This window comes from Prunus persica, chromosome G4, assembly GCF_000346465.2.
Source record: "Prunus persica cultivar Lovell chromosome G4, Prunus_persica_NCBIv2, whole genome shotgun sequence".
In the NCBI taxonomy this organism is placed as follows: Eukaryota; Viridiplantae; Streptophyta; class Magnoliopsida; order Rosales; family Rosaceae; genus Prunus; species Prunus persica.
The window spans coordinates 754,555-774,280 of NC_034012.1; the positions used below are offsets into that span (position 1 = coordinate 754,555).

A 19,726-nucleotide genomic window follows, 5' to 3' on the forward strand; every position below is an offset into this window, starting at 1 on the left:
GCCGATTTGCGTTCGGCACCGGCGCCGTTGGCTGCCGGGCGATATACTGGTCTAGCTTCCCCTCTCGGATCAAGCGTTCGACGATCTTCCTCAGGCTTATGCAGTCTTCTGTATTATGGCTGTTGTGCTGATGGTATCGGCAGAATTTACCGGTATCCCGGTTGTCTTGCCGATTGGGCCTTCGTTGATTCGGCTTGGGTATTTTTTCCTGTTCGTTCATCAGGACGGCCTCGTAGGTAGTATTCAACAGGGTGAAGACCTCGTTGCCATGATCTCGATTCGGCAGGGGGGCTCGGTTGTCGTTGCGACTGTACCTCCCTTTTCCTTTCTTTGGGTGCTCCCTTCGATCTGCACGATCATCCTTCCTCTTATGACCTGCCGAGTAGGTGTCGACTCGCTCATAAGGCGTTGCCCTTGCCGGATAGGCACTTGGTTCCGCATTTCCTTGCGGTGCCGAAACCGTGGGTTTCGAGTTGAAGTATTCGGCCTTGGCGTGGATTGCTGCCTGCTTCATCAGTTCATCGTACGTGCGCCAGTTGCTACTGTGCACCAGGTATCGGAAATGAGAGGACCGAAGGCCACTCTTGAAGGCGCCGTAGGCTGCCCTATCATCCGTTTCCGGACACCTTGAGTACTCGTGACTGAAACGCGCCGCGTATTCTCTCAACGGTTCGTCCTCCCTTTGCCGAATCGTGTACAGATCATCGGCGGAGTAGAGACGGTCCGTTTGGATCATGAAGTGATTGAGGAAGATCTGCTTCAGCTCATCAAAGGATGCTACCGTTTCCGGCTCTAAACGGTAGAACCAGTTCAAGGCTGCCCCGGTAAGGGAAGACGGGAATAGCAGGCACTGCCCCTCATCGCTCAAGCCCTTGCATTCAATAGCGGACTGGAATGAATGGAGGTGTGTCAAAGGGTCCTCCGTTCCTGTGTAGAACGGTATACGCAGTTGCTGCACTTCCCTGTCTTGCCGAGAATCCCGGATGCGCCTTGTGAACGGTCCGGGCCGAAGCTTTCCCCATTCCGGTTCTTGGGAGCGCGCATTGTCGTTTTCCATTTTCTGGACCTTCTGAAAAAGGAGTCGGATCATGGGGTCTCGGCTAGGGACTTCTTCGGAACCGTAATCTTCCGATTGTCTTTGTAGGTTTAGTGAATTATCCCCCGCATACCGCGATGGTGTTTCCGAACGGTAGTCGGGGGGAAGTGTCTTGGAAGAGATGTACTCAGACTCCGAAGACTCGGCGGGGCCCAATCCCCTGACCTTCCGAATAGGCGACTTATCCCCTAGGTTATTCATCCGTGATTCCCTTATTCGAGCGCCAATCCTGATCGGTGACCCCTCTCTCTCTGGCTCCCGATCGTTAGTGCGATGCTCCCGGTCATTAATCCGATGTCGGCAATCGGTGTAGACCTTCCTTGGGATGTGCGGCTGATCCCGGGGTGCCGGAACCACTAACTCTCTGGAAGGTGCGGGCGTTGCCTTCGCTACCTTCGCGCGTTTGTTCTTCCCGCGGGGGTTCTGCAAGCTCTCGGAAGAGCGAGTTGTCTGTATGTTCTGCGGTTGCTGCTGGTGAAGCAACTGCTGGGTTTCGTCCACTTTGGACGAAAGGAAGTTGTGTTCCTGAAGCCTCGCCATGTCCTTCCGTAAGGATGCGATTTGGGCTGCCATCTCGACTTCGGCAGCCGTTTGGGTAGCGGGGGCATTTCCGAAGGGAGTGTTTGGAGGTAGCGCTGGGCTAGCTCCGCTCTGCCTTCCGAACGGTACCCCCTCTTCCGCTAGGAACGTTTGTTTTGAAGTGGTCCCCATGTGCTTAGGGGATTGTGGGTTGATGATTTTTTGGTTTCCCACAGACGGCGCCAAACTGTTGATGCAAAAAAGTGGTTTGATACGTAATTCGTCAACTTAGTCAAAATGTCCCTTCGGTAGGTCCCTGTCCTTGGTAAGTGGTCCACTCCAGAGGGTCAAGTACCTGCAAAAGGACGCGTTCGGTAAATCCTTGGGGTACCGGTGCGGTACCGGCCGAAGGCTCTCCGATGCCTAAATGAGTACGGATTTAGTAAGGTTAACTGACAGATCACACGATAGCGTACCGTTAGTTCTGATTCCTCCCTTTTGGGGATATGGGTCTCCTTATATAGACCTTGGGAGGTGTGCGTTGTGCTCATTTTTCCGATGTGGGACTCCAGGCATGGATTGTGAACATGACACGTGTCTGTTGGTAAAAAAGGGCCAAGATATATAGCTTCGGTAGGGAGCATGCCGTAGGGGCCCTGTGATCAGAGTGGATCCTGTCCACGTGTCCGGTGGTAATAGGCCGTTTAATTAGGTATAAACAACATGGATTTCTTATATATATCATTGAGAAATCCCGCACTATTAAGGACTTCTTATATATATTTATTCAGAAATTCCTTTTTGAAAGGGAACATTGACCTCTTATCTTCGGTTTTTTGCTACCATTGCTTGATCTGAATACTGAAAAAATTCCACAGCCTGGCTTACAAGGGATCAACCTGGGAAGGTTTCTAATCAAACGTGTGATCACACTTGTGAAAAGAGAAATGACAAATATTTCTGTAAGTGCTTCAGTCTCTTTTAAAAATTTGAGGATGTATAAATTAATCATACTTTTCTGTCTAAGTCTTGCTCATAGATTTGCTTTCTGACACATGGCCTTTTCTTCCCTTTAAAATCAGACATTTGCGACTCTCAGCCCCATCCCAGGGTACATGCAGTGGCTCCTATCTAAGCTGGCTTCTCAATCAAAACTTTCTGAAGGTGAAGACATACAACATTCACCAGCTGATACATCTGGTTCTACGTTTTGGGAGAACATACTTGAACCAGAAGAGGAAAGAGCACTGATGGATGCCTCTGTGTAAGCTTCATACTGTAATTGGCAAGTTACTTTAGCATCTAGAGAGTAGCATACTTAATAACATTTTAAACTTTCAGGGAATTCACTTCTGGGAAAAACAGCATGGAAGTGTTGTTCAATTTATTGACTTCGCCAAACCATGAGTGGACAAGTTCTGATAAATTGCTTTCAGCATTAAAACCCCCTCTAATGCGACTGTGTGCCAGGTATATTAGTATTCTAATAAAACTAGTTATTAAGTGAATTTTTCTCACAAAACTGGTATAAATGGAGACGACGGCTCTGTTGTAGTATGAAACAGCTAAGAGTGAATATTGTGTAATTGGCGATTACATCATACAAATTGCTTTTGTAGTTTTGCACAAGCTTGTGTTCTATGTTATTCCGTCTGAAACACTGTTAACTAATTCTTGTTCCTTTGCCTCTAGGTACCTTCTGCAAGAGAAAAAGAGAGGAAAGGCTCTGGATTCTGTTGCAAATTTTCACTTACAAAATGGAGCTGTACGTCATTTAACTCAAGTTTGCAGAACAGTTGGTTAACTTTTCCTCATATGGGCCTTTATAGTTGTTGTTGTATAATATGATGGATTGGGTAAAACACCTAAGATGCATAGATCAATTATGTTGCTTCTTCTATGTAATTCTCAGAACAAGAAAGAAATTTGTTTTCAACAGCTAGAAATGAGCTGTTCGATAAGTTAGGTGAATTAAAAGAAAGTATGTTTCAAAAGTGCGGGAGTTTGATATGCTAAGTCTTGAGTTTTGTTACTGTGGAGCAGATGGTTGAAAGAATAAATTGGATGGCAGATCGGTCAGAGAAAGGCCTTTATCAAAGTGGAGGTATTATGGTGAACTATGTTTACAGGTAACCAGAACCAGCCCTTTCTTTTTTGCTCACCACTTCACTGATGAAGCATATCTCTATTTAATATCACCTATTGAATGGTTTAATTGGTCAATGCTTGCAGATTGGGGAAAATTGAAGACTATGCTCGGTCATATTTCAGTGCAGGGCATATCCATACTTCTAGCGATCTAAGCCGTTATGTTAAGGTAATTAGTTATGTACAGAAGGGACACCTTGATGTATTAGTTACCATCAAACATGCCTCACACATTCATGTGCAAAAAACATACACCTAGGATCTACGAACTCACATGTATTCTGGATGTCATTTTGGTTGCAGCCATTGGAGGAACCTCAAGTGACAACATTATAGGCGGGTTGCAATTCAATGTATGTATCTCCTTACTGGTAATTTGGTGGTTCTCTGTAATGGAAAACCATTGTTTATAAATTTGTGTACAGAGATTGTTATAAAGCAGTTCAAATGTTTGCCGTCACCGTTCGATTCTTGTCACGGAGATCGTGCCATAATATAGATTGTAATTCAAGATTGTAGGCAGGCAGTTATATATAATGAAATAAGTAAGGGATTACATCTGGTTTGAAAGCATCTCTAACCACATACATTTTGTACCAAACTGGATGTTCATCTTCATGCTGAACTTGCTTGAGTTAACCGTTTCATCTTTAGTATACTGTGTTTCTTTATAGACCCCTGATGAAGGCTCTAAGGGGAAGGATGCTCTCAATGTAAACTTTATAATATGGAGCCCAATTTGTTTTACATATATAATACTAACATTAACTTGACATTGCTTGGAAATTGGATTGGGATTGGTCACTTCTCACTTCCCTTCACCTTCCACGTGACTTATTTCTAAGACATAATCTCTCATGAGTCTCGTGTTGGATTCATCCACCATCTGAAAACACGAGGCCACACAACCAGATGAGAAACATAAAACGAGTAGCTTGAAAATTTAATTTAATTATGGGGTATAAATTAAAAAAGAAACAAAAAAATGCAGACCTTGAAAGCTAATCGCTTTAAGTTGTCCCACTCGAAATCATTTTTACAATATGCCGACCGAACCTAGACACAAATCGCATCATATTCAATTTGTCAATGTCAGCAAGTTAAGTTAGTAAACAAAATATATAATAATAAAATAAATATTCAAATTGACCTTCACAAGAGAAGAGACTGACCTCTAAGATGCGCAAAGCTGCCATGTGGATGCCATAGGATAAGATAATAAGTCCAATGTCGCTAATCAGAAATTAGGGCACACAAAAAAACAATTTAATGAAATGAAATGAACATACCAAGAGCGTTATGCCTGGAAGATTCACGCATCAAGTTGGCACAGAATTGGTCTCCATCGTTCAACGAGTTTCTACTCAAAAATTCCATCATCTCTTCATATGCCTCGGGGTTGTAACTCTGCTCTGGGAATTTACTCTTGTTAACAGATTCATTTATATATTATTATTCAACAGAAAACACAAACAAACGATGAGACGACTGAGAATTTAAAGCAAGATATATGGAAGAAAAAAAGAACAGAACCTCAAGCTGTGCAGTGACAATTCTAACTGCAATGTAAGTGAAGAAACTATGGAGGTTGTTGGCTGCTTTTGCTTCTGGCGATGCTTCTCCAAATCCTGCATATCATAATTAAACAACTTCCAACTTTTCATACCAGAATGAAACACTAACAAGTCACAAATATAGATGCAGTGCAGAGGGAGTTTTACTCTGTTATTACTGAAACTACCCTACCCACCAGGGACATACATCTTTTGGCAGTGTAGACGACTGGGCAGAGAGGTTCTTCTTGGTTTGGATGGGCCACAAGGAGGACAAGCTAATTTGCTTCTGTTGGGTTTATGTGGGAAGAAACGAGGGACCTGAGAGAGTGGGAGCATTGTTGCAGAGGCTTCCATGGATAACAGAGAGAGAGAGAGAGCACAGTGAACTGGGATTTCTGAAATGAAACAGAGCTTTTGTTTGAATTCAGTCCAAATATTTTTTTCCCAGTAAAAGAAAAAGAAAATCTTCAAGCTCCACAAGTCCAAGTCCACACTGTCCAAAAAATATCTATGATCTTACCTTGAAAGCAAGTGGAGTTTTGAGAAGATATCCATTTGTGGAACCCACCAGATGTTTCTGGAGCTCCAATATGTAATTCAGTAGATCCGAACAGCTTCAATTCAACCCATTGGAATTTGGGCCGCCTGCCCCATTTGTTTACAATATAGTTTGAAAATGAATGTTGCTATTCTCTTGCCGTGTACTTGAAGCCAAAAAAATTCCTCTTTAGAACCAAATTGCTAGAGTGGTTCGTGATTGAACGAATCATAAGCAAAAGATGACGACAAAGATAAAACAGGACGCTGTCACCTCTGTATTTTTAATAACAACAAAATTAATCTATGATCAACCAACCAAGTATAGACTTTATAATAATGCAATACTTTCTCTGAACCTATTGCTTTTGCTTCTTCCATACTCTCTCTGTCTTTTCACAAAATGATCATTCTTGCGGAGGGAAATATACATATTAAGTTCTTGGCCTTCCATGTTTTTCTCCTTCTGTCCGTCAAAGCCAAAGCCAAATGCAAAACTGGCTGCAACTTTGCCTTAGCCTCATACCATGTGTGGGAAGGTGCAAATCTCACGTATATCAGCAACATCTTTGGCCAGCAAGTTCCTGAAATTCTCCAATACAACCGTCAAGTATTGCGAGATTATAACGGTACCCGAATCAAAGTACCTTTTTCTTGTGACTGCTTAAATGGTGATTTTTTGGGCCATACCTTCACCTACATAACCCAGCATGGTGACACCTATAATACCATTGCTGAGAATGCTTTTGCCAATCTCACCACAGTGGAATGGCTGAGTAGGGTGAACGTTTATGCGCCAACTCAGATACCAGATCAAGTTCCAATCAATGTAACAGTCAACTGCTCCTGCGGCAATCGACATGTCTCCAAGGATTATGGGCTTTTTGAGACATACCCTCTCCGTCCCGGCGAGGACTTGTCCTTCGTGGCGGTGGAGACTGGTGTCCCGGCAGGGCTGCTGGTGACGTACAACCGAGGGTCTGATTTTAGTTCAGGGAATGGCTTAGTCTTTGTGCCGGCAAGAGGTTAGCATGCATTATTATTATTTAATAATAATACTATTCCTTATTATAATGCAACCATTGAAAATTAGATAAAACAATGATCACTATAGCTAGTTTGTTGTAGTGCTTCTTTTGCAGGAGATTAAAACTCAGAGAAGTAGATTTATATATATTTTTCTTAATTATTTTCTGTCAAACCTATGATGAGAATTATGAAGTGACTGACTGGCAATATGATATACAAGTATTGTATTTGGTTTTATTCTTCGTCTTTTGCTGGGTATTTAGTCTCATTCATAGAGAACTTATGGAGATTTATAAGCTTGGCATATTCAACACGGTGCCTATGGTCTCTATAGTCTTCAACAGTTTTTCTATATTTTACATTAGCCTGAAAAGGAAATAGAAATATAAAATTACCTGCTGTGCTTGGCATTTTCCATTTGTGAGCGGCTAATCAGACAGAGCTCAAACAATAATTCGAGAATAATTCAGGGTTCATATGATAATTGCTGGAAATAAAATGACAAATAACACCGTTGCATTTGTGGATGTTTGTCCCATTCTTTAAAAAAAAAAAAAAAAAAAAAAAAAGCACGACAAGGACCGTTGACGTGAATATTATTACGTGCATTTACTGTGAATGAAATAGGAAAGTTGCTAATCAAGCATATGGGGGCTTGATTAACTTTCTGGTGGTGGATTATTATAGTCATCACATGAGACCAAAGAACCACAGCTACACATTATTTTATGTTCTTGGCTAGAATACTTTATATCCACTCATACTTTAACGCTGAGGCCCAATACTGTGAGAAACCAGCCCAGCCTTGCCTTCAAACCCAAGGCAAAGGCTGCTACTTCTGTTAGTTTCTCTCCCTTACCAGGAGTGATAGAGGCTGTTTGCTGCTTTTCTCACTAAATTTTGGCTTTCTTTTTTGCAGATCAAAATGGGAGTTTTCCACCATTGAAGTTAAGGTAAACTATATCACATTGCATTAATTGATCACTTAATATAGACTTTTTTTTTTGATGTTGTCTAGAAATTTTCATCTCATTCCCTTTTGTCCTTCTTTGCAGAGCAGGTGGTACGTGCTTGTCTGATTACTGCTTCAATGATATCTCTCTCTCTGTAGTATGTTCAAGGTCAAACATAAAACTTCAAAATGGGCATTGATGATGTCTTGTGCCTTCCATTGTGATGTCATTTAAGCAGGTATTTCAGGTGGGGCTATAGCTGGCATATGTGTTGCAGGAGTTTCTGCAGCTCTAATTTTGGCACTTCTTCTATATGCTTGGCATTATAAAAGGAAGGCAGTTGAGGCACCGTTTCTTTCAGCAGCGTCTGAAGACCGATATATTCAACATGTACATGGTAATCCTTCCAATTCAAATGAATTGTCTCTCATTTTCTTTTTGTCATTTGTCAGTTAAAAAATAATCCTAAGAGAAATATAAGTTTAAATTGAGAAAATTATTTGATAAGAGTAAGTTTCTGAGTAATAGTAGGTATGAGTTAGCTACTTGAATGTATTCAAAATGATCAGTGAGACAAACACATCTAGGCAATCACATGGATATTTTGGAAATCATTTGTAGCAGCTGGCTTATTCCCAATGATACCGAAGATTTTTGCGATACATGTATTTCAAATGGAAAATTTCATATGGTTGTCTCACTTTAGTAATTGATAGTTTTTTGTCATGTGTAGTTTCCGGACATAGTTCAGAGAAAACTTTGGAATTGGTTGCTCTAGTTGGTGCTTCTTCTCCGGGCCTTACAGGTATAACTGTGGATAAATCGGTGGAGTTCTCATATGAAGAGCTTGCCAAGGCTACTAGTGACTTTAACATTGCTAATAAGATTGGCCAAGGTGGATTTGGAGCTGTTTACTATGCAGAACTTAGAGGCGAGGTTTGCGTTCTTGCTTCTATGTTCCATCCACAAAGTTTCTTATGAGCTTCACAATCATATAATTATTTATTCTGTTTTACGTGTATGATGATCAATACCAAATCCTGGTCTTTAAATATGAGGAAAATTTCTTGAACTGATCAGTGAAGATGTAACTTTCAAGTGCTTGTCATCTGACTTGACACTTGTGCGCAAAATCCAATGCCTGACTCTTTTCTCCTCCCATCAAGCAGAAAGCAGCAATTAAAAGGATGGATATGCAGGCATCAAAAGAGTTCCTTGCTGAACTGAAAGTTCTAACACACGTTCATCACTTAAACCTGGTATTTTGCTTTCCCTATGACAGCATCATGACACTGGAAATTTTCTGTATATTTTTTATGATAACTCTGCAATGAATTGGTTTTCTATCTGAGGCCTTTAGCTAATGTGGATCGAGCAAGAGAATTTACTCAGAGTATAATATATCAGACTGTAAGGGCTTAGATAAATTTTAGGAACTTCTGTTGGCAAGAATTCTAATCAACGTAAACCTGTCTGTAAATTTATTGTCACAAATTTTCTTTTTCTACTCAGTAAGTAGTTCCATAAAGTGGATTGATCAGTATCTTCTAGCATGCATTAATGTTTTAACTTTACGCAGGTGCGCTTGATAGGATATTGCGTTGAGGACTCCTTATTTCTAGTCTATGAGTACATTGAGAATGGTAACTTGAGTCAACATTTGCGTGGCTCTTCAGGTGAGAAAGATAATGCATCTGCTTATAAGGTATCTAACTTCCTGGCCTCTTTCTGATTTCACAGCTTTTGCTCTCAGGTCTAGATCCATTGCCTTGGTCAACCAGGATGCAAATAGCCTTGGATTCAGCTAGAGGACTTGAATACATCCATGAACATACTGTTCCAGTCTACATTCATCGTGACATCAAGTCGGCAAACATCTTAATAGACAAAAACTTCCGTGCAAAGGTTGTAAAAAGGCCTTTACTGTTATTGTAGGCTCTGCAATTTTTCTGTATAATGCATATGTAAAATTAAACTTCCGTGCAGGTTGCAGATTTTGGCCTAACAAAACTGTCTGAATATGGAAGTGCTTCATTGCAGACACGTCTTGTGGGTACATTCGGATACATGCCTCCAGAGTACGCAATTAGTTTCCAAGTTTTTTTCATCAGCTCATTCATTACAACCTTGTTCATAGCTGTGACTATTAGCATGTTCATCTTGATAATCTGAACCATGCACAAATAAGTTACATCTCGAAACTATACATTATTTTCATTTGTATTTGGCTCTGAATAAAGCATTTGTGAACAGGTATGCTCAATATGGTGATGTTTCTCCCAAGATAGATGTTTATGCTTTTGGTGTTGTCCTTTTTGAACTGATATCTGCCAAGGAAGCTGTTGTTAGGACAAATGAATATGTTGGTGAATCAAAGGGACTAGTTGCTTTGGTAAGTTTTTCCTTCGTTGCCTCTACTATTACTCCATCAACAAGTAAAACTCCCAAAACGGTTTCCATCAGCCCTTACTGATCAAAACTGTACTTAATGTGCAGTTTGAAAACATTCTAAGTCAGCCAGATCCGAAAGAGGATCTCGGGAAAATTGTTGACCCCAGGCTCGCTGATGATTGCCGACTTGACTCAGTCTGTAAGGTAAAATTTCCTTCCAGAATGCAGATGTGTTCTCTAGCTAGTAATCTTATTTCATAAAATAAAAGCTGTGATGTCTTCTGTTGTGGTTGCAGATGGCACAACTTGCCAAGGCTTGCACACAAGAAAACCCTCAACTGAGGCCAAGCATGAGATCCATTGTGGTTGCACTGATGACACTTTCATCTTCAAATGAGGACTGGGATGTTGGTTCATTTTATGAAAGCCAAGCTGATCTAGTCAATCTAATGTCAGGGAGGTAGCAAAGAAAAGTAAGTATTAGATGACATGCCAAGACAAGTGATCTCCAGAGAACAAAGTCCTAACTTCCCTGCTTTTGGATTGTCTGTCAAATCATCTGCAATCATCTGTAAATAAGCACTGCACAAAGATGATTTTAATATCTTGTTTTCACTACGAAAAAATGGGCAGCAGAATAATATAGAAAAAACGACATTGTATATTACTTCATATCAACTTGTTCCGTTCCAGTATAAATATCAACATTTTGGTTTGCCTTCATTCACCTTGAACCTTGCTGATTGTATTTTGTTGTCGTTTGACAAAGAAATTCATGTTCTTCAGCCGTATTTTATTTTGTTTGCTTTCCCTCTCTCTGCTGCAGTATTGGACTTTACATTTTCTGCGCATTTTTTCTTGTACTGACCCAAAACAAGAAAGTTTACTTTGTTGGGCTCTCGTATATTCCTTATCTTTTTGTCCTGAAATTGGAATATATTGGAATATTTTTATGGAGTCGGCAAACAGCACGTTTTCTAGTTAGTCTTTGCCTGCACTAGAAATTCTCCATTTGTCTAATTCTGAGCTTACCTAAATGTCAAATGGATGACCAAAAAACCAAAGACAGATTTCAGCTTATTGTATTAAATACATTACAAACCAATAGTGTCCTCAAAGAAATCAGTCCAAAAGTTGGAACATTAAAATCACATCAATCGATGCTAGTGCGCCATATCTAATCGTCGTTATTGACACGCTAATCTCCGTGTTTTGAAAAGCAATAATCCCAGGGGAACTTTTTCATTTTATATAATAATTCTCTAGAATAATTTGTGTGCAATTTTTGGTTAAATGTCCACACTGAAAATGACATGCTCATAAATCTAATTAGCTCAATTTAATAAATGCTTGATAAGATAAGGTGCCAATCAAATTCCAAATGCGCTTATGACATATTTAACCAAAATATGAACATGTAAACATAAACACGTTGTGTAACTACAAAATTTTAATTTTATAACTTTAATTATTTACGAAATTTAGTTTTTAAAAGAAATGATATGTAATGCGAGAAAAATGCGTATTTCAGATTAACAACATGGTAACTAATTTCGCAAAACAACATTGCTTCTACTTCCAATTACCAACTCAGTAATGATATGTATTGCCAAAGTGGTAAGAAAAACACAAACTGCATTATTATGAAGCTCCAAAATCAAATGTCATGATCATTGATATTTACCAACAGCCAACCACATCTGCGAGCATGACCTCAAAAATATCATTTTGGTTGGTGTGTGCGAGTGTGACATTTGTTGGGCCCTTGTTAAGCAAATTCCAGGCGTCCATTTCCTGTTACACCCAAGAATCACAGCCCTGTACCACTAGCCAATCAGTTGCCGCTGGCCTAATCCAACTATGTCCGAGCTGTCGCCACTTTAACCATCACAGCCCACGTAGCAGACGCTCTATTCACGCGGCCACAACACATCACCGGGTCTCTTACGTTTCCGAAACCAAAACAAAAAAAATAAAATAATCATTCATCTCCAACGACTTAACTGTTGTCGGGGTCGAACAGCCTCACCAACTGCTCAATCCAATTGGTCCGTGCCCTCCACGTCCCACAAGCGCGCCTGAAAAAACACCCGTTGCCATCGTAGAGTCCAGACACTCACAAAAAAAGTAGCCGTTGGACGTTCCACTTGGCACCTTGCCGACATCGAAGGCCAAACGACGTGGTTAATTACGACTAATCTTGACTAAATCCAGCAAGTGCAACGACAGAGTAAGAAGGAAGCCAACAAAACTCAAACCACCTCCTTCCTCTCTCCCATCCATCATAACCACCGTTTTTCCCAAATTCCAAGCTCCTTTCTGTGAATGCTCTTTTCCACGAAAACGAATTCCACTGTTTGGTTTATTGATATTTTTCCTTGTGTCTGTCTGGAAAGGGATCGTTCTTGTGGTTATTTTATTACCACTCATCTGTTTCTCTGTGGTTCTGATTAAAAGTTGCAAACTTGCGTAGTGGGAGGCACAGTTAGAGTAGCGTGAGTTCTGGGTTTCCTGCAGAGGGCGTGGGAGGAATATCGTGCTTTCTTTTATTGGAATTTGAAGCAATTCCAACACTCCCTAATCCGTAATCCCAGGTTTGCTTTTCTTTCTCTCTCTCCTTCCATCTTTGTTTTAATTCCAGGGTTTTCTGTAGGCCAAATTGTGAAGTTAGCTCTCAGGTTTCTCAACTATTTTATTGAGCTTCAAATCTCATGTTCTTTTTGTTAAAAAAGAAAAGAAATTTGTTTGTTTAACTTTGTGCCTTGGTGTGTCTGTTGGTAATCATATTGAAATTACGTGAGGTTGAACTGGTTTTTAATTGTATCTGTGTGTGATTTTGTGGAAAGAAGATGGTTTTCCCGGGAATTATAATTTCCTAGAAACAAGTATGGTGTAAAGCTTCAGGTACCATGTATCATCGAATGATTATTTGATCATTTTGTGTCTAACTTATTTGTGATTGTTTAAGACTTTAGAATTCATTACTTTTCTGTGAACAAAGGGGAAATTTTATAAGCTGCCAGTCGTCGAATACATTTGTGTTACCATATTGAGATTGTATTGTTTTGCAATTTCATCAAATGCCAATGGTTCCAAGGTCGTAAAAAAATTGCGTTTGATTGGAAGTAAAACCAGTGTTTGTAGTTTCCTTTGTTAGATATTGTTAGAAACCCATTACAAGTGTTTGCATAATGTGGATATTATTCCGCTAATGTAGATGTTCATTCTCATTTTACAGGCTATTGCATTTTTGTTTCTGGAAGTGGAAGATATAAATGGCTACACTTGCAGATTTAGGGGTTGGAGCAGCCATCAATATTCTTAGCGCATTCCTTTTCTTTGTAGTATTTGCCATTCTCAGGCTTCAACCCTTCAATGATAGGGTGTACTTTCCAAAATGGTATTTTAAGGGACTAAGGGAGAGTCCCACACATTCTGGTGCATTTGTGCGCAAGTTTGTCAATCTGGACTTTAGGTCATACATAAGGTTTTTGAATTGGATGCCAGCTGCATTGAAGATGCCGGAACCGGAGCTTATTGATCATGCAGGATTGGATTCTGCAGTTTACTTACGGATATATTTGATAGGGTAGGCTGCAATATTTTTCTCCTATTTCCTTTTCTTTTCTTTCAGCATGTACCTACTTTCTTCTTGTATATTTGAACCGCCATGTTCTGCTCTTAATGATGGCATTATGCTGCTTATTCTAGGCTTTTCAGTGATTAAAAATTAATATTACCTTCCACTTGTCTTTCTTATTTGCTTCATTGCTTCCCTATCACATAAACTTGTTGTGGTTTTAATGCAAGAAAAGGCAGGCATTCATCAGCAACCTTACTAAATCCAATCCTGAATAACTATGATTGCAAACTCACAGCTCTCATTGTGAATTCAAGAACTAGTATTCAGTGTTTTCTGTTTTAATTGAACTCTCACACCCACCCTTCAAAGTTTATATTTCCACACTGTTATCTGCTTTACTTTTTCCCTTTTAAGTATAATGTGTTAGTCTATGTTGATAATTCTATTCTTCGTATATTCTTGTAGGCTTAAAATCTTTGTTCCTATAGCATTCCTTGCATGGGCTGTTTTGGTACCAGTCAACTGGACAAATAGCACTTTGGATCTAGCAAAGCTAGCCAATGTTACTTCCAGTGACATTGATAAGCTCTCAATTTCAAATGTCCCAGATAAATCACAAAGGTATTTTTGACAGTTATTCTTTCTACCCACCCTTTTCTCTTGCTTACAAATAATGACTTGTATTCTTTCTAGATATTGATGACACTTGTTTTTTTTTTTTTTTTTGGATATTGGGAAACATAATAAATAATCTCACGTTAGCATTTATTTGTATTTTTTGTTTTTGTAGTCTTATTCTATCTATATCTGGTGCTATTATTTATCAGTCATTACAAATTAATTGTGGTCAAGTGTTCTCATCTTTCTTATTAACATAAGTTAAGTGTGATAATCTTGCAACTCTAATTTCCCACATTAGAAATCCTCCTTTCTTGCTTATTAATCTTACATTTTCATTCCTAAATATTCATGAATTTTACTCCCTTGGTAACTTTACCATTTTTGTACAGCACATGCCCCTTTTGGATACTTAGAAACATAAAAAGTTCTGTCATGCATATGCATTTGTATTGTTTTGTTACTTTATTCTTTTTTGATCTGTACTATTGCTTTTAGAAACATTTAGTTAATTGGACAATACTTTTTTTGAAAAGAGGATATCAACATGTAAATTTTGTTCTTGTTAGTATACTCATTTTTCGTATTAACGTAAAGTAAGTGCACTAATCACGTGATTCTATTTTCTCAAATTAAAAATTCTGTAATTTTGATTCTGCATTCTTATTTGATCAATGTTGTCATTGGTGTTATTGACATCTAATTCAGCTGGAGATCATCTATCATTCTAAATTTGATTCTGGTCAAGTGTACTCATCTTTTTTTTTTTTATCAATATATAAGTGCAATAATAATGTGATTGTATTTGACAGATTCTGGTGTCATATAGTGATGGCTTATATCTTTACTTTTTGGACATGCTATGTGCTGCTGAAGGAGTATGAGACTGTTGCCAAAATGCGGTTGCATTTTCTTGCAACAGAGCAGCGCCGACCAGATCAATTTACGGTGAGATTGACTCCATGCCTCAGTATATTAGTTCATGTTATTGGATAGTTAAATAAAACATATGACTTATTGATCAATTTACCATGGTACTTTCTGTTTCAAACATTGGAGGTTATTTGGTGGCTTTGGTTTCCTTTCTTGGAATATTTTATTTCCTTTCTTGAAATCTGTTAAAATGATCAATGTTTACTTCTATAGCGTTTTTCCTTTTGTGATAAGAATGGTAGCTAGAGGTATCATTTGGGCTTATTTGATGTGATAATTTTGAAATGCTACATGAATGCAAACAACTCATTTTCATTATCTACCCTGGAGAAGAGAAAAAAAGAGGATAAAACAACTTTGTATCTTATGAATTTGTTTTTTCTCAGGTCCTTGTTAGAAATGTTCCACCAGACGCAGACGAATCTACAAGTGAGCTTGTGGAGCACTTTTTTCTGGTCAACCATCCAGATCACTATCTTACACATCAGGTTTGTTCCGTAAAAAAGCAGAACCCACATTATTACACAGTATAAAATGTAGCTTAGTGTTAATAATAGACTTCTGATATTCTCACATGGGGGGAAATAAATTTATTTGAGTCAAAAGCAACCGTGCGGTCTATGCGTACTTTTCTATAAATTTATTTGCGTCAAGAATTGCATAGATACTTTTTATTGAATAGTTAGTCAGTGATTATGTAATATAGATACTTATCTCTACTTGCCTGAATAGTATAGACTTGTGAAACATCTCCATTTAATTAACCGTTAACTGCACATGCTTCTCCAATTATTTCTATTTAAAGAAGTATATTATATAATTTAATCCATGTTAAATATTACATGCAGGTGGTATACAATGCCAATAAACTTGCGAAGTTGGTAAAGAAGAAGAAAAAGATGCAGAACTGGCTTGTCTACTATCGGAATAAATTTTCTAGAAGTAAAAATTCAACAAGGCCCTTAATGAAGGTACTTAAAATGCACTCATATTTAGGAGCTAATATGATTCCAGTGTTTAGAGTTACTAATTAATTTATGCTTTAACCTGGCTTGTGCTTGTGTTACTCACAGACTGGTTTTCTTGGGCTTTGGGGAAATAAAGTTGATGCAATTGAATATTATGAAACAGAGATTGAGAAATTGTCAAATGATGTAAGTACCAGTCCTTGAGTTCTTAGTCAAATTTCTAATTCCCGTGGTCTTGGTTGATTTGAATGCATTATTTTTTTCTTTCTCAGATAGCTGAAGAAAAGGAGAGGGTTGCAAATGATTCCAAGTCTATCATGCCAGCTGCCTTTGTTTCCTTCAAAACTCGATGGGGTGCTGCTGTTTGTGCACAAACTCAGCAATCCAGAGATCCAACTATTTGGTTAACCGATTGGGCTGCAGAGCCACGTGATGTATATTGGCCAAACCTGGCAATTCCATATGTTTCACTCTCAGTTAAGAGACTAATTATGGGCGTTGCATTCTTTTTTCTCACCTTCTTTTTCATGATCCCGATTGCAATTGTACAATCTTTTGCAAGCCTTGATGGAATCGAGAAAGCAGCTCCATTCCTAAAACCCATTGTAGAAATGTGAGTTATCTTAGCCTTGTACTTTTTGACTTCTTATCTGGCTTCCTTTACTAATTACTATATCACCTTGATTCATATGCAGGAAGTTCATTAAGTCAGTCATTGCAGGTTTTCTACCTGGGATTGCACTGAAGTTGTTTCTAATCTTTCTGCCAACCATATTGATGATCATGGCTAAATTTGAGGGCTTTACGTCTAAGTCTTCCCTTGAAAGGAGAGCCGCATCTAGATACTATCTCTTCACTTTTGTGAATGTATTCCTTGGGAGCATTATTGCTGGAACAGCGTTTGAACAGCTAGATTCTTTCATTCACCAATCAGCAACTGAGTACGTAGTTCTTCAAGATAATTTGTTTCAATATACTGTTCAGTGTCTCTTATTTTGGCTATGCGATAATATTTGCATGTCTGGATTCGTTTGTAGGCTGATGCTCTATAAATCAACCTGTGTTTTTGTGTGCAAGAGGTTATAAATTGATTTGTGTGGCTTCAGGTGTTATGGTTTTAATGGATAAGTTATTCTAAAATAATCCATAAAAAGTTGTCGCTTTTAAACAAGATATGCATCTTCCATCCAAGACAGTTTTGAAATTACAGTTCTGTGTTAAACCATGGAGGATTAAGGTAATTCTTTGAGCCTTTCTGACTAGGAGAAATCTTATTCTAAAATTTGTGTAGAAAACCTGGTGTTGAGGTGGTTTTCAGATAGAGATATTGTGTTTACAATTCAAACTGTATCAAAAATTCCTAAATCTATAGTACATATAGGGAGAACACTTATTACATTAAGTACTTTTTAAAATTGACTTAATACATAAGGATATTATTGTCAGTTATTTTCTTTCTTTCTGGCATGATTCAGATCATGATATTAAGTTTTTTTCTTTCTTTCTGCAGGATTCCAAAAACAATTGGTGTTGCAATCCCAATGAAAGCAACTTTCTTTATAACATATATAATGGTTGATGGATGGGCTGGTATAGCTGCAGAGATTTTGATGTTGAAACCACTAATAATATTCCATTTGAAGAATTTCTTCCTGGTTAAGACTGAGAAGGATAGGGAGGAGGCAATGGATCCAGGAAGTATTGGTTTCAACACTGGAGAGCCTCGTATACAGTTGTATTTCTTACTAGGCCTTGTGTATGCTACAGTGACACCAGCCTTACTTCCGTTCATAATTATCTTCTTTGGCCTGGCTTATGTTGTTTTCCGTCATCAGGTAAAGAGTTGGTATATTGATTATAAAATTTCACAGACGAAGGATTACATTTATCTATTTCTTTTTGTAGGATTATCACTTTCTTTAACCCATATGCTTTTTATTCTCTGCATGCAGATCATAAATGTTTATAACCAGGAGTATGAAAGCGCTGCAGCATTCTGGCCTGATGTCCATGGTCGTGTTGTCTCTGCATTGATTATCTCACAACTCCTCCTTTTTGGATTGTTGAGTACAAAAAGAGCTGCTCAGTCAACACCGTTTCTCATTGCACTTCCAGTGCTGACCATATGGTTCTATAGGTATTGCAAAGGTCGTTTCGAACCTGCATTTGTGACATATCCATTACAGGTAATTTCACTTGCTCCTATTGCCTCTTGAAGTTGGTTTTTATACTATGCACATGCTCTCTCTCTCTCTCTCTCTCTCTCTCTCTCTCTCTCTCTCTCTCAGATTTACTAATGACAATTATCATCAACGTTTAACTATTTGTTTTTCTGGGTTTAGGAAGCAATGATGAAAGATACTCTGGAACGTGCAAAAGAACCAAACTTGAATTTGAAAGGCTATCTTCAGAGCGCATATGTCCATCCAGTTTTTAGAGATTGTGATGACGATGAAGACAATGAGTCGATTGACAAGGGTGAAAATGAGAGCGTGATTGTGCCCACAAAACGGCATTCTCGGAGGAACACCCCAGTGCCTAGCAAAATGACAGGTGGATCCTCACCATCGCTGCCTGATGTTGTTGAAGACTATGCACAGCCTTAAATTGCAAGTCGGAAAATTACATTTTAGGTGTAAATTTGACCTTTACAATGTTGCACAAGTGGAAGAAGATAGTTGGACTGTAAATTAAATGAGCCGATAGTGAGGCATATGGGGAGGCCAGAGAGAGAGAGAGCTGAGAATAGGCTCCGGTGAGCCATGCCAGCTTGAGTTTTTGTTATTCATTGTCCAAAGGAAGAAGCAAACCAGAAGAGGAGGATGAAAAGGGCAATGGAATTGTGTAATTATGTGATTTTGAAGTGGTTTATGATTCAGCTTCCTTTTCTTCTTTTTCTGTTTCTGTTGACAAATCGTGTAATTATGTCCTCCTTAAAGAGCATAATACAGTGAACCTTGTCCTCCTTAAAGAGCAGGACTTGATGTTAGTAGCATTGTTGCCTTCCTTGTTCAATTATGCTTACCCAAAAAAAACAAAGAGTTGCATTCTTGTATTCCCGCGTGCTCTCTGCTTCCTCCTCAGTCTTGCTTTCCCCTTCTAAGAAGGCAAGAGGTGAAGGAAGGTAGTTGGCATTCTCGTAAATGAAATTTGTTTCCTCCTCAATCTCGCTTTTCCCCTTTTAAGAAGGCAAGAGGTAAAGGTAGTTAGCATTCTCGTAGATGAAATTTGTTCCTTTTTTTATTTTATTTTTGGCAAGTACATGAATTTACAAACTAAAATAAGAATAAGGGCTAAACAGGAACTAAAACAAACTATCTCTCGTTTGATTCACAGAAAAGATTTGATGGGAAATAATTTCTCATGTCTTTTTCATGTTTAGTAATGCTTGAAAA

The 19,726-nt window shown here is 38.7% G+C and overlaps 4 protein-coding genes across 4 annotated transcripts; 3 read left to right on the forward strand and 1 right to left on the reverse strand.

The window, feature by feature from the left end:
* LOC18780375 (malonyl-CoA decarboxylase, mitochondrial) lies at window positions 2,470-4,329 on the forward strand. The gene is made up of 7 exons (XM_020563256.1): window positions 2,470-2,577; window positions 2,698-2,879; window positions 2,957-3,085; window positions 3,308-3,380; window positions 3,659-3,744; window positions 3,848-3,932; window positions 4,067-4,329. The coding sequence occupies exons 1-7, from the start codon at window positions 2,563-2,565 to the stop codon at window positions 4,097-4,099; spliced, it is 603 nt and encodes a 200-aa protein (XP_020418845.1). The 5' UTR covers window positions 2,470-2,562; the 3' UTR covers window positions 4,100-4,329.
* Window positions 4,457-5,824, reverse strand: LOC18778588 (chaperonin-like RBCX protein 1, chloroplastic). The gene is made up of 6 exons (XM_007212099.2): window positions 5,514-5,824; window positions 5,297-5,391; window positions 5,053-5,170; window positions 4,936-4,952; window positions 4,757-4,819; window positions 4,457-4,649 (listed from the first exon to the last, which is right to left on the reverse strand). The coding sequence occupies exons 1-6, from the start codon at window positions 5,671-5,673 to the stop codon at window positions 4,572-4,574; spliced, it is 531 nt and encodes a 176-aa protein (XP_007212161.2). The 5' UTR covers window positions 5,674-5,824; the 3' UTR covers window positions 4,457-4,571.
* Window positions 6,231-11,019, forward strand: LOC18778923 (lysM domain receptor-like kinase 3). Its single transcript, XM_020562615.1, has 12 exons — window positions 6,231-6,881; window positions 7,805-7,838; window positions 7,941-7,948; window positions 8,077-8,235; window positions 8,572-8,774; window positions 9,008-9,097; window positions 9,418-9,514; window positions 9,592-9,743; window positions 9,825-9,916; window positions 10,092-10,230; window positions 10,335-10,433; window positions 10,526-11,019. Exons 1-12 carry the CDS (start codon window positions 6,260-6,262, stop codon window positions 10,691-10,693), a joined length of 1,863 nt encoding a protein of 620 aa, XP_020418204.1. The 5' UTR covers window positions 6,231-6,259; the 3' UTR covers window positions 10,694-11,019.
* Window positions 12,416-19,346, forward strand: LOC18780847 (calcium permeable stress-gated cation channel 1). Its single transcript, XM_007211291.2, has 12 exons — window positions 12,416-12,823; window positions 13,468-13,818; window positions 14,278-14,433; window positions 15,243-15,378; window positions 15,750-15,851; window positions 16,212-16,334; window positions 16,437-16,517; window positions 16,604-16,944; window positions 17,027-17,272; window positions 17,842-18,166; window positions 18,284-18,517; window positions 18,674-19,346. Exons 2-12 carry the CDS (start codon window positions 13,505-13,507, stop codon window positions 18,935-18,937), a joined length of 2,322 nt encoding a protein of 773 aa, XP_007211353.1. The 5' UTR covers window positions 12,416-12,823; window positions 13,468-13,504; the 3' UTR covers window positions 18,938-19,346.